We start from the raw sequence: 12,658 nt of genomic DNA, 5'->3' as shown, positions 1-12,658 counted from the left end.
ATGACGTCCGATACCTTTGCCGCCGTCGACGAGCAGCGACGCAACCGCATCATCTCGCACATGAACCAGTCCCACGCCCGTGAGCTCGCCCACTACCTGCGTCACTACGCCGCCGTCCCCCGTCGCCATGCCGTCGCGAGCCCGTCCCTGCAGGACGTGACCCTCCAGGGCATGCGCATCCATGCCGACGGAAACGACTACGTCGTGCCCTTTGAGCCCCCCCTGGTCTCCTGGGCCGACGTGAAGGCGCGAATCATCGACATGGACACGACCGCCCGCGAGCACCTCGGCATCAGCGACATCTTCATCACGCAATTCGCACCGCCCGAGGGCTTCGACTGCGCCATCTTCGCCGCCGTCGTCTTCTACTTTGCTTGCGTCGCCAGCCTGCCCTGGGTCGTCCCCGGCAGCATGCTCTACCGGGCCGTCGCCGCCGTCTTCCCCGGCGGACCCGACTGGTACAAGTGGCTCACGCGCCTTGTTTTCTTCCCCGTCATCGGAATTCACCTCACCGAAACCTACTTTCTCAACCGAAAACTGCAGCGGCACGGCGTCGAGCCCTGGTCCGGCCTATGGTGGCGCTGGGTATCGAGCGGCTTCATCGAGGGCTATCCCGCCTCCATGAGGGTCGATCGCGTCGTTGCTCGGAAGCGAGCAGAAAAGGAAGGCAGGAGCCATTAAGTGGAAGAGTGCCCTTGACTTGTTGATTGTTTTCACCCCTCTCCATGCCCAGCAAGCAGCAGTCTGCCCGTTTGTCGAGTTCAAATTTCCACGACGATTCTTGGTTTTGTCTTGCTTCCACGTAGCATGTAGCGACGTGTCTAATCGATATTCTAGATAGCCGTGGTCGTGGCCTGTCATGGCGAATTTTCCTTCCCTCCGAGTCGCCCTGAAACATGGGCTGCGCCGTTACCCTCATGGTCTGGTGCGTAACCGAGTTGGTATCGCGAGCCCACGATGCCTCCAGCTGTGGGCAACCGGTCGCGAGCATACTCTTACGTTGCCTGGCCTGGCCTGGAGGCAGCTCAGGAGTCGTCGTAACCGTCGTATGTCCCACGCAAGGCTTGCGTGCTCACCCAATCCTCGCTTGCGAGGCCCTGCAGGAATCTCAGCTCCAAGTCTCGGGCATCCTTGTGCCAGTCGCATGCAAAGTCGCACGTCGGCACCGTCGGCTCGCCAAAGTACTTGCAAATCTCGGCGTGTCGGCATGAATCGGTATTCTCGCAATACAACGCAAGCGCCTGAAGGCTGCGCAGTCGAGCCTCAAAGTTGGAACCGTCCTTGCAGTCGGCCCGGATCATGCGCGTCACCCGCTCGAGGTCTTCGCGGCTGTAGTAGAGGAAGCAGTAGCTCGCGTTGCCGTCTCGTCCGGCGCGGCCGGCCTCCTGGTAGTAGCCCTCAAAGGACTTTGGGATACGCCAGTGGACGACGAAGCGGACGTTATCCTTGTCGATGCCCATGCCAAACGCCGTCGTCGCGACGATGATGTCGTATCCCGCCTCGTTCCCTATCCATCGGGCGAGCGTCTCCTCCTTGACATCCTTGGCCAGCTTGGCGTGAAATGGCCGGGCGCCGACGCCTTCCTCCCGGAGCGCGGCCGACAAGGATTCGCATTCGTCACGCGTTATCGTGTATATGATGCCCGGCACGTTCTCCGCCCTCTCGCCTGCCTGCCGTAGCTCGGCCTGTCGCTCGTGGCTGCGCCTCCGGTCATAGACGCCGCGAATCCAGCAAAGAAAATCCGACAGCCGGCCATCGTCCTCGTCCCGAGTGTACCTGACTTCAAGATGAAGATTGCTGCGCTGCGGGCTCATGACGAACATCTTCGTCTTCTCTCCGTCCAGTCGCAACGTGCTCAGGACATGTTGCCGAACCTGCGGGTTCGCCGTCGCCGTGACGCACATGATGGGCACGTCGGGGAATGTGTCTCGGAACCATGAAAGCCGGCCAAAGTCCTTGCGAAAGTCGTGACCCCATTCCGATATGCAGTGGGCTTCGTCGATGGCGATCCTGGCAAGTTCCCTTTGCTTGTGGACCACCTTTAGCCGCTCGCGGAACCGAGGACCCGAGCACAGCTCCGGCGTTACGTAGAGAAGTCTCGTCTTCGGATGTCCCGTCTCGAGATCGCGGTGGATTCGCTCCCTGTCGGCGTAGGGTGTGTTGCTGTTCAGCGAGCTGGCGTTGATGCCGGCCGCCCGCATCGCCTCGACTTGGTTCATCTACGAGGCGAGCGACACCAGTCGAGCGTTAGCCGGAGGAGATTCAGCAGGCGCTCAGGCTTTCTCCACCCACCATGAGGCTCAGCAGAGGAGAGACGACAATGGTGACTTGTCCTGCGTCAGCTGCCGGTTCCGGACGGGTGTCGCTTCCATGCTCGCAGCGACGTACTGCCATGATCAACCACTGCGGGGAGCTGGAAACACAAGCTCTTGCCAAACGAGGTCGCTGCCTGCACGAACACGTCACTTCCGCCGAGGGCGGCCTCTATGATCTCGCGCTGATGAGGCCTAGGACACGGTATCAGCCTCCGAGGGCAGTCGGGCGGTGGGGTGGGCCATGGCATGGGCTGCGAGTTCACCTAAACTCCTCTTTGTGAAACTGCTTCCTGAGGGTGAAGCCAATGTCTGTGCACGAGTGTGCTCGCTGCAGGCTCGGCGACATCGTGCAATGTCTCGCAGTGCGTCTACATTCGCATCTCCCTTTTTTTTTTTCAATGCTTGTTCGGGAACGGGAGGCGGGGGTTGGCTATGGCACTCTATCGAGATGCTTGAACCATCACCGCTCCGGGCTCCATGACAGCGTAGCGTTATATCTCGACAAACGGCATGCAGTCCGGTACTGTGTACGGCCCAAGGAAATGTACAGCTCGTGATGTGGTAGGACGCCTTTTGACGACGAATCTTGAATTGCACTTTCCTGCCGGCTCGGCGGCGTGCCTAGTATTTGGTACCTGTAGGCGCCTCGAGTCCATCGACGACAGTTTGCAAACGCAGAGAGATTCAGTAGCAGGTGCCCGATTCGTCCGAGGGCGATGGTCGAGGCTTGCCGAGCGTCGTGTCGCACGACAGACGGGAGGAGGGGGAATGACGGATGGTTGGTGTCGAAGAGATGCGTGCACGTTATGCGTGTCGTGTGCAGCTGGCAATCCAATCAGTGACACTTGGTGCCGGTGCCAGTGCCAATGCCGTGCCAGATCCGAGGCAGACGGCGATTCTGCCCTCTATCGCTTGTGCTCTTGGTGGAAATGCATCGGTTCCGCTTGCTGCCATCGAACGGCAAGTTGCTGCTGCTGGAAGTTGACGGACGCGTTCACTGCCTCGTGCTGCATCCCAAACTCCTGTGGCAGGGGTTCCTGTTGATTTTTAGCGGCTTCGCCGGCCTCGCCAGGGAAGCGGAAGGTGGGTCCGTTACGTACTCGTACTGCTTGGCATCTCATCTGGTGCTGAGGCGGGCGCCATTTGCATCAGCAGACAACGGGTAGTGGTACCCACGCAAGTTCACACTGTGCCGCCTGTCGCCATCCCACCAGCAATCTCACAGCGACCGCCCCAGGGTGACAGTGCCGCGGCGGCGTTGGGCCTTGGTGGCTTCGTGATACGAACAGGCTTCGCACTGTGCTGCTAGTACCCCCCATTGTTGAAGCAAGGCGCTAACCGACCCCTTTTTTCCCTCCAGCCATGCCGATGCAGCAAGGATTGCAAGGGTTGTGCACGTAGGGGCAGCGAGCAGAGAGATTTCGGAGGAGGCAGGCCCCGCCCTGGGCTTGCGGCGAAGTTGCCTCGATCCAGTTCCACTACCGCTCACGATCCGTCCGACGTCCACGCGGCCGATTGTTTCGACCTCATCTACCGACATCGCCAGCATCAACCAATTCCACAACCGCAATCGAGGTCATCCGCCCCTCGTCCCCATCCCCATCCCCATCCCCGTCCCCGTCCCCGTCCCCGCCGGGCAGCCTCGGCGCTCCAAAACGCTTGGCCCTGACGGCGACGGCCGAAGCCGCGATCGGCGGCAGCTCTGGCTTGCTGCCATCACCACGATGCCCTTGCGTGCGTCGTCGAGCAATCCGTCGCCGCCTTTGTCGACTTGAGAACGTCCGCCAGCTCTTCTTCCTATTTTCCCTCTTCTTCTCCGTCGTGACTTGAGGGCTCGACTCGATCGAAACCAGAGAGGGGGGGCCTCTGAAACATTCCCCGACCCTGCCATCCGTCTCGGCCAAACTCGGAGAGGCCCTCTGTTCCTCTTCTCGAACGTCCTCGTCGTCACGCGTGCGACGAGGTGTCGCCAACCGCCATCGTCGTCGTCGCCATGGACCGCTTCGACCGAATGCCCGGGTCGTCGGTGCAGTCGTCTGCCCTTCGCAGTCTTCCCGAGAACGCGGCCCTCGGACGACGGCCGGTACCCAACTCGGCCGCGACGTCCAACGGGCCTTCTCCCATCCTCAGCCACCGCGATGCTCAGTCGAACGCGTCGCTGTCGGCCTCTTCGGCCTCGCATTCCATAGCCCCTTCGCAGGTCATTGCCCTCGCCCGCGAGGCGATGCAGCATGCCATCGAGAACGAGAAGGGTCAGGCTGCCGAGGTGGGCGCCGTGGGAACGCCTGGCCTTCGCTCAGGTGTCACCATTGACCTGAGTCGCAAAAATATCCAAAGGCTACCGGAGGAGGTGGTGGATATCGTCAAGGAGGAGCTGGAACGGTTCGTCGGTCCCCTCCTCGTCACTCCCGACACTCCCCAACACTCCCTCAGTGTTCGCTGACGCGTCCCTTCCTCTGCAGCCTTGCCCTGTCCCATAATCAACTTTCGACCTTGCCTGCGAGGTTTGCAGAATGCACCTCGCTTCGCTATCTCAACATCAGGGGCAATCAGATCAAAGAGTTTCCCCTGCCGGTACGTCCCTGTCCCCCCACTCACGGCGCCTCGCCGAGGGGGCGCTTGGATCCTTGTCGCTGACGGGTACGTCAGCTGTGCGAGCTGAAATCGCTCGAGATACTCGACCTCGGCCGCAACCAGCTCCGCGTTCTTCCCAACGAGATCTCCAACCTTGTCTCGTTAAAGGTTCTATCCGTCCCCAAGAACCAAATCGGCGAGCTCCCCTTGTGCATCGCCGAGATGGCCTCCCTCCAGGTGTTGAAGTTTGAAGGCAATCCCATCAGCTTTCCACCCAAGGACGTCATTCAACCACAAGCCGGGAGCCCCTCCTTCGACGGCTTCGCCAGAGATACCGAGCTCACCGAGGTGGCCGTGACGGCGCACATCAGAAAATTCCTCAAGCAGTACGCCGCCCTTGGCCGCAGCGACCTGGACGGCACGGGGGACGAGTTGAGCGAGGGCGCCGACACGCCGCGCTTTCCTCTCAAGCGGGTCGCCAGCGGTCGCTTTCCCATCAGGATCAACGGCGCCGACGTGGCCGACATGCGGCCGGCGAACGGCGTGCTGCGACAGCCCGCCATGACGTCGAGGTCGCACAGTCGGGGTCTGTCTCAGCAGAGCTTGGCGTCACGTCGACCCGGCGTCATGCCTTTGACCATCGGTTCCGTCAGCGAGAGGCTTCGTAGCAACTCCGAGTCCTTGCTGCGTGCCGATCGCCATGACGGGCGAAGTCGTCGCATGGGCATGGTGACCAAGAAGACGTCGGACCTCGGTACCTTGGAGGAATCCGACGTCAACGTGCGCTTCAGCCACTACCGCGGCCTCAGCCATGGGTCCGCCATGCAAGGGGCCACGCCGGCGGCCAAGAGCCCGGCGACGCCGACGGATGTGTACCTGCAACGCCCCGTCTACATCCGCCGCCTGTCGGTGCTGCCCGAGCGTCGGCGCGAATCCAAGGTGTTCGACCCCATCGCCGAGGCGGCCAAGGGAATCCTCTATTCCGTCTTCCAGATCCACCCCATGATTCAGGCGCTCATGACCTTGTCCAACGACGAGCCTGCCAAGAGATCGAGTCTGGAGATTGTCTTCTACAACACCAACTCGCACGTGCAGGAGCTCGAGCAGGCGATCCAGAAGCACGACGCCGCCACGGCCTACGGTGCCGACCACGAGGAGCACTCGCCCCGCGACGGCGGAAATGTTCACAGCGCCTGCCAGACGCTCGTCAGCGCCTACAGGCACGTCTGCTCGCTGCTGACGGACAACATCGATACCTTTGTCGACAACGGAGACGCGCGATATATTCGGACGCTCCTGATGTTGCTTTACAACAGTATCATGGAACTTCGCGTCACCCTCGCCGCCGTCACGCGCTACGCGGCCAAGGCCGGTCGGACAGATGCCGACGCCGAGAGCACCAACAACACCATCCGGCCGTACCATCGAGAACCAAGCGCGGCGACGCTGTCGGTGGCTGACGAGAGGTCGGGGCTCGCGCGGCACCGCAACGGCTCCTCGGCCGTTCCGAGCCCCGTGCCGCTTCAGGTGGTCACGGACGGCACCGTCCCCTACACCAACGGCACCGGCCGAACCGCCACGGGCACGGTCAAGCTGGCGACGCCGCGGTCGGGCGATTCGTTCACGTCGGTGCACGCGCACGATATGGTGGCCGACTACTCGGCCGAGGACGACGCGCTCTTCGACCGCATCTATCTTTCCCTGCAACGGTCGGCCGACGTCGTCCTCCGCAGCCTCCCCAGCTTCCAGGTTCAGCTGGCGGGCGGGCTGAGGAACGCGGTGACGACGGGCGCGCACCCGAACGCGATTCAGCACTGGCGGAGCCTCGCGAGCACATGCAGCGCCATGGTGCAGCAGACGGAGGCTCTGAGGAACAGGCTGTCGCTGATCAAGCTGAAGGACCCCGCGGTGCGGCTGCAGGCGAGCTTCTGGAATCAAATTAGCAGCTTCGTCGGGTCGTGGACGAACCTGGGGTCCCAGGTCAAGGCGGCCATCAACTCGCTTCCGCTCCCGCAGGACACGAAATACCGGCTCCGGCCGATCCAGCAGAGCATGAAGGAGACGACGGACGCGATCCTGCAGTCGCCCTGGCACCAGCTCTTCCAACCCCCTCGAGGGCACGGCAGCATCTCATCGGACGGCTTCTCGCCCACGTGCACGTCGCCGACGCAGGGACAGGTTCCCATCACGCCTCTGAGCGCTGCGCTCGGCCCGGCCATGCAGGCGACGGTGTCGGCGGCGCCGACGGCGACGCCGCACAGCACGTCCTTTGCCGCGGCCTTCCACGGGAACGTATTCGACAGGGCCGACGCCCTGATTGCGAACCCGGGCATCTCCATGTCGCGCACCGGGGCCACGACGCGCGGCCATTCGGGTTTCAACTCGCTGTCGTCCATCTCATCCATGTCGTCGGATGGCAACACGACGCCGGGACCGCCGACGGCCTTCAACCCGAACAATGGCCTCGGGTTGTTGCCGCCGCGCATGAACGGGGGACGAGTGGCCATCTAGGCGGCTCTCGCCCGGCCGCTTGGTTGATGAGCGCGAGAGAGAGGTCGCTTCTTGCATCAGCGGTCGGCCCGCCTGGTCGAATGTGCGTCCGCCTGGGCCATCCGATGGGGAGGGCCGTCGCTCTTGTTGATCAGAAAGCTGTTGATGAAGGCTCATTTGTACGCTCAATATCCCCTTGCGAGGCATCGCCGGAGTTTTGGAGTCCATCTTTTTCGTTCTTTTTCGCCACCGGACAATGGAAGGCGCGATACTTTACTGGCATGACTAGCATGAACCGTTTGATGTGGCGGTCGATGTGGTTGTCGACGTGGTAGCGAGTTGGGCAGGCGAGCAAAGGCTTTCACGCAAAACACACGAACTCGCACGCTTGGCGCTCATGGCTGATTTTTTTATGGCAATCTCGACAGTGGGTCTTGGACGAGACTTCGAGGGCACGTATGTACGGCGAGAGGGACGACAGAGGGAGAGTTCGTTGGCATGTCAAAGAGTCGAACTGAATTTGGGGCGAGAATTGTTTCGCGGCCATGTCGTGTGTAGGTCTGCCTCATCAAGCTGCGAAGAATGATCAGCAAGCGATCAAGAGGCAATCTAAGAAGCCGCCAATACGAGAATTATGATTATACGTACCACACAAGCATCCAGGCAAGGTTCGATATCGCAGGGTAAATGGTGTCATGTTCTTCGAAAGGTGCTCGGTATCAATGCACGACAACGACTAGCAGACAGCAATGATGGTGAATGCAAGTGCCGGCCAAATAATCATCATGCCACGTTCGTGTGCGTATAAGCATATCAGTACTTATGCAAAGGTGGTTGCAACCCCGCTGACGGAATCGGGACCGTCACGCGCCCACCTCTTTTCTTGATCAGCTGTCATGTTCCAACATCTTCCATTATGGGCGAGGCGAGAGGGTTCAACGACCGACCTTCCCTCGGCCGCGCTACTTTCGTCTTGACGACTGTTGACAGATGTTGGTAAAGGACAAGCGAAGCGATCCGTGAAAGGAACAGGCGAGATATCTGGTCGACATGTCTGCAGCAGCTTCATCCAGGCCATCGCAGGCACCCCCATCGCCGGAGCAGTCGTCGGCTTTGCCGCATCAAGCATCCGCGGCGACGACGGTGACGACGACGACAGCATCCTCGTCGCCGACCGAAAGCTCGTCTTCCATGCCAGCCATCTCCGAACCGACGACGACGTCGACGGTGTCCTCGTCACGCCCAGCACTCGTACCAACCCTGCCGTCGAGCACAACGCCAGAACATGTAGCAGAAGCACGGGCGGCCGTGATAGCATCCATGAGCAACATCCTAGACGCATCATTACAACCGCGAGCGGCAGGGCTGCATGAAAACGCCGCGGCGCTTGATCGACAGGAGCGAGACGTCGCTCAGGCAACGGATGATTTGCGTCGTGCGAGCGACCTTCTTCAACGTGAGGCAGATCGGGCAGCCTCCAAGGTCAAGGAGATTGGACACGTTCAGAATTGGGCTGAGCTTCTGGAGCGCGAATTCCTCGTTCTGGAGGAGACGGTGCGTCTTGCGAAGGCTACAAACAACGACGACGACGACGACGATGATGATGATGATGATGATGATGATGATGATGATGATGATGACGGTGTTGATGACGGGATCGACGGCGGAACTGGCACTGGTAGCTGTGACGCCAGCTGCTGTGCCGAGTGCGACCGGGACGGAGGGGCCATGGTTCTGGACGAGGTGGCCTCTCCGTCCACCGAGCCATCCATCGAGCCTGTCAGTCGCCAGGTCGATGGGTCGTCGCTAGGCGGGGACAGGAACAGGAGCGCATAAGCAACGCATGTGCAAGCCTAGGGTGGTGAGGTGACCATGACGACACAAAAACGGCGAGGTATTGTTTTCACTCTATGCATGCTTTTCGTACACCCTCGCTGGCTTCCATTCTCGATGTCCCATCGCTCCCTGTGCCCCCTTTTTGCTCGCCAGCACCGGGTGGTACTTGAACTCCTCGAGGCCCTCCAGCCCGAGACATCTCGTCCGCGAGGCAGCATTTTCACAGGTTCGCACATACGCCGTCGCCTTCTCCCTCGTCCTGTGTTTTTCACCTACAAAAGTCCGGGCAACATGACATATCGCTTCTTCTTGTACTTGTCGCCAAACTCCTTGCGATAGGCTGCCTCCTTGCCCTTGGCCCAGACGTACATCTGGGCGGCGCCGATGGCGATGAAGAGGGTTACGGCCCAGTCGCGGCTCACGAGAATGACGCCGACCCAGGAGAGCACCTCGAACATGTAGTTCGGGCACGTGACGAGGCTGAAGCCGTAGCCGGAGGGGATCCGACGCTCGGTGCCGCCAGTCGAGCGCAGCGACGAGAGGTAGAGGTGGACGAGGGCGTTGCCCATCTCGCCGAACAAGTAGATGACGGTGCCGGCGGCGTCGAGGATGCGCAGGTCGGCCCGTGCCGCGAGCGAGCGAGGGCTGTAGATGGAGACGGCGGCGAGGAGGCCGGAGAAGGCCCAGTAGAAGAAGCTGTTCTTGAAGATGTTGAAGGCGGGCATAGTGTTGGCCGAGAACTTGTGGACGAAGAGCGTCTCGAGCTCGCGCTTGACGAAGTGGCCAATGATCATGCCGAAGCTGAGCCACTGGGAAAAGGACATGGGGCCATCGCCGGCGGCGTAGAGGTACGGCCGGGCGGCGACGACGAGGGCGTGCACCAGGATCGGCCCCAGGTACTCGACGAGGAAGACAGTCCTCCAAGCGATCTGGGGACCGAGGTCTTTGACGAGCACGTGCGTCGTCTCGCCGACGCGGGCCTTGCGGTCCTTGATCGTCTTGCTCGTCACCGGGTCGAAGAGGCCAACGCGGTTATGGTCGCCCAAGCGGGCTTCGCGGGCAATCGCCTTCTTGAGGTCCTCGATGGTCGCATCCGATGGCAGCTCGACCGAGGACGGCAGCCGCTTGATGGGCTGCTTGGGGGCTATAGTTTGAAAGCGTTTACGCATTAGCAGAGAAGGCATGGCATGCAGGATCATGGGCGTTGGCTCGCTAGCCTTCCAGCATGCCGGCAGCATCCAGCGACAAAGGGGGACACCTACAGCGGTTGGTGAGCTGGATGGACATTGTCGACGCCATTTTCACCAAGGGGGTGTCGCAGGACGGGCGACGTGCGACGCAAAGCTAGTTGCTGTTGTTGTAAGAGAGAAGTGCAGCACTCCTGTGGCTATGGGACCGTTGAGCTTCGTTGAGCTTCGGATGCATAAAATTTAGTGCAACAGGTATTATTGCTGCACAAACAAAACCTGAGTGCCTGCCGGTACGGAGTACAGGTACAATGATACAAGAGTACTTGAGCACTCCGTACTTACGAGTATATGCCAGTACTCGGCACTGTACACCATGCACTGTATTTACAGTACTTAAGTACACGTAGTTGAGTACTCCATAGGTACAGTACTTACGAGCAAAAGTATTACTTAAAGCAGGAGGTAAATGAATACATCAGAGTACTCCGTACACTTGAGCATTGTCTATTCCGTACATGTGCTTACAAGTTACAACTACATGTGTACGTACTGTGATTAAATACAGCATTTATTACTCCGTACTCCGTGTATTATTACTCCGTGCTCCTACTTGTATTCTCCCATACAGTGGGGGGCAAAAGGTATTTGCCCCCCCCCCCCCCCCTTAGGTACCACATGCCTAGTCCAATCTAATATAATAGAGAATGGTACCTGAAGGAGGGCAAATACTTTTGCCACAAACTCTACTTGTGTCTGTACTGTACTGTACGGGGCACTGCAGTGACCATGCAAGCACGTGTTATATAGGTGTACTTCCAAGTGCTCCGTACACCACAAATATGTGCAGGCCGCACGGAATACTGCCCGCACTGTACGGAGTACTGTACAACTACCTAAGTACAGTATTAATGTGCTGTACTTAGTAGGTACTTCGGCATACAAGGAACGACTTATGGGTGGGTTCGTTGCCACCCATCGGCAGCTAGGCCCAACTAATGCCCGATGAGGGGGCCAGCAAGTATGGACAAGGCAAGACAACAAAGACATCGATCGACATCGACAGTCGGAGAGGTTGCAGCAGATCCAAAAAGGGAAGTGGAAACTTCAGCACATTTGCTTGCATTTACTTCCCGCACCCCGACATGTACGGATAAAACATGCCATTCAAAACAATTCCTTCATGTCAAGGCGTTGATGTGGATGGCCGTCATCATGCGGCGTTCCACCTTCAAATGGAGGACAAAGTCATCGTCACCCCAGGTCGGTCTCACGCTCAGTATCTGACCTCTTCTCGCCTGTAGTCGTGGACATACTCCATGTGTAACTTCACATGCCACACATAATGGCCAAATCGGCTCCCAGATGAGCAGCCCGTATCATGCCAAAGCGCCCAATTGCGTCTTGCGCTCGCCAGTCTGGCTCGAAACCTTGCCGTCCTACGAAAGGCCGAAGCATTCGACAAGGAGATGGGAACAAGTCGCTTCTGAGGACATGTCCGTCTCGTTCAGCAGCTAGTAAAATGCAGCTGGCCATTGTCGTCCCATCTTCTGGCGAGAGGAGACGGCACATAATCGGCCAGAGCCTGCTTCGGCACCTGGTGTTGCCGCCCAGCAACCGCCAACCAGCAACCAGAATATCCTCTCGCGGCCTTCTTTTCTTTCGTCGCCAATATCCCTCGTGCAACTACCCACGTCTCGCACACCTCTCTTCTCCTCAACTTCCTCCTCTTTTCTTCCATTGCTGCTACTTCTCTACGTCTCCTCCTCATCGTCCTCCCCCCCCCCCCCTCCTCCTCCTACTCCTCCTCCTCCTCCTACTCATCTTCCTCAACTTCTTCTCCGCCTCCTCCGCCTACTTTACTTCTTCTTCTCCTTCTCTCCCCTCTCTCACATCCTTCTTTCAACCTTTCTACCCTGTTCTCGCCATATCTGGCTTGCGGCCTTGCCAACCAAGCTCCGCAATCGCCGCAGACTGTCAGCCACCTCTCCCCGGCAGGCTCCCTCTCCCTGTTTTCATTGTTCAATCAGGCTTGGCTTGTTTCCCGCCGCATCCTCATGCCAAGAGAACTTGTTCCCTCCGGCCCTGGTTTATCCCCATCGACTGTGACACGAGGCAAACCGGTTGGTTCGGCCCTTGTGCCGTGCCCTCTTGTGTCCTGCTTCCTCCACGGCAACCAACGAGTCAACCATTTAACCCTCTCATCCAACACTCCATGCCCACTCCATCACTTCTTCGCCTTTCTAGTGGTTGTGG

At 59.5% G+C, this 12,658-nt stretch overlaps 5 protein-coding genes across 5 annotated transcripts; 3 read left to right on the top strand and 2 right to left on the bottom strand.

Moving 5' to 3' along the window:
• DCS_02357 (uncharacterized protein) lies at positions 1-681 on the top strand (the record flags this gene model as incomplete). Its single annotated transcript, XM_040799685.1, has 1 exon — positions 1-681. One exon carries the CDS (start codon positions 1-3, stop codon positions 679-681), a length of 681 nt encoding a protein of 226 aa, XP_040660568.1.
• Positions 682-1,025: 344 nt separating this feature from the next.
• On the bottom strand, positions 1,026-2,661 carry DCS_02356 (ATP-dependent DNA helicase recQ; the record flags this gene model as incomplete). The annotated part of the gene is made up of 4 exons (XM_040799684.1): positions 1,026-2,219; positions 2,293-2,327; positions 2,389-2,507; positions 2,579-2,661. The coding sequence occupies 4 exons, from the start codon at positions 2,659-2,661 to the stop codon at positions 1,026-1,028; spliced, it is 1,431 nt and encodes a 476-aa protein (XP_040660567.1).
• A 1,647-nt stretch (positions 2,662-4,308) lies between these two features.
• DCS_02355 (RAM signaling pathway, SOG2) lies at positions 4,309-7,400 on the top strand (the record flags this gene model as incomplete). The annotated part of the gene is made up of 3 exons (XM_040799683.1): positions 4,309-4,697; positions 4,778-4,889; positions 4,965-7,400. The coding sequence occupies 3 exons, from the start codon at positions 4,309-4,311 to the stop codon at positions 7,398-7,400; spliced, it is 2,937 nt and encodes a 978-aa protein (XP_040660566.1).
• Positions 7,401-8,295: 895 nt separating this feature from the next.
• DCS_02354 (uncharacterized protein) lies at positions 8,296-9,215 on the top strand (the record flags this gene model as incomplete). The annotated part of the gene is made up of 3 exons (XM_040799682.1): positions 8,296-8,375; positions 8,440-8,666; positions 8,716-9,215. 3 exons carry the CDS (start codon positions 8,296-8,298, stop codon positions 9,213-9,215), a joined length of 807 nt encoding a protein of 268 aa, XP_040660565.1.
• Positions 9,216-9,487: 272 nt separating this feature from the next.
• DCS_02353 (steroid alpha reductase family protein) lies at positions 9,488-10,399 on the bottom strand (the record flags this gene model as incomplete). Its single annotated transcript, XM_040799681.1, has 1 exon — positions 9,488-10,399. One exon carries the CDS (start codon positions 10,397-10,399, stop codon positions 9,488-9,490), a length of 912 nt encoding a protein of 303 aa, XP_040660564.1.
• Positions 10,400-12,658: the final 2,259 nt, after the last annotated feature.

This window comes from Drechmeria coniospora, chromosome 01 (genome assembly GCF_001625195.1).
Source record: "Drechmeria coniospora strain ARSEF 6962 chromosome 01, whole genome shotgun sequence".
Classification (NCBI taxonomy): Eukaryota; Fungi; Ascomycota; class Sordariomycetes; order Hypocreales; family Ophiocordycipitaceae; genus Drechmeria; species Drechmeria coniospora.
The sequence above is the reverse complement of the archived record's forward strand: the minus strand, read 5'-3'. Positions and strand labels throughout refer to the sequence as shown.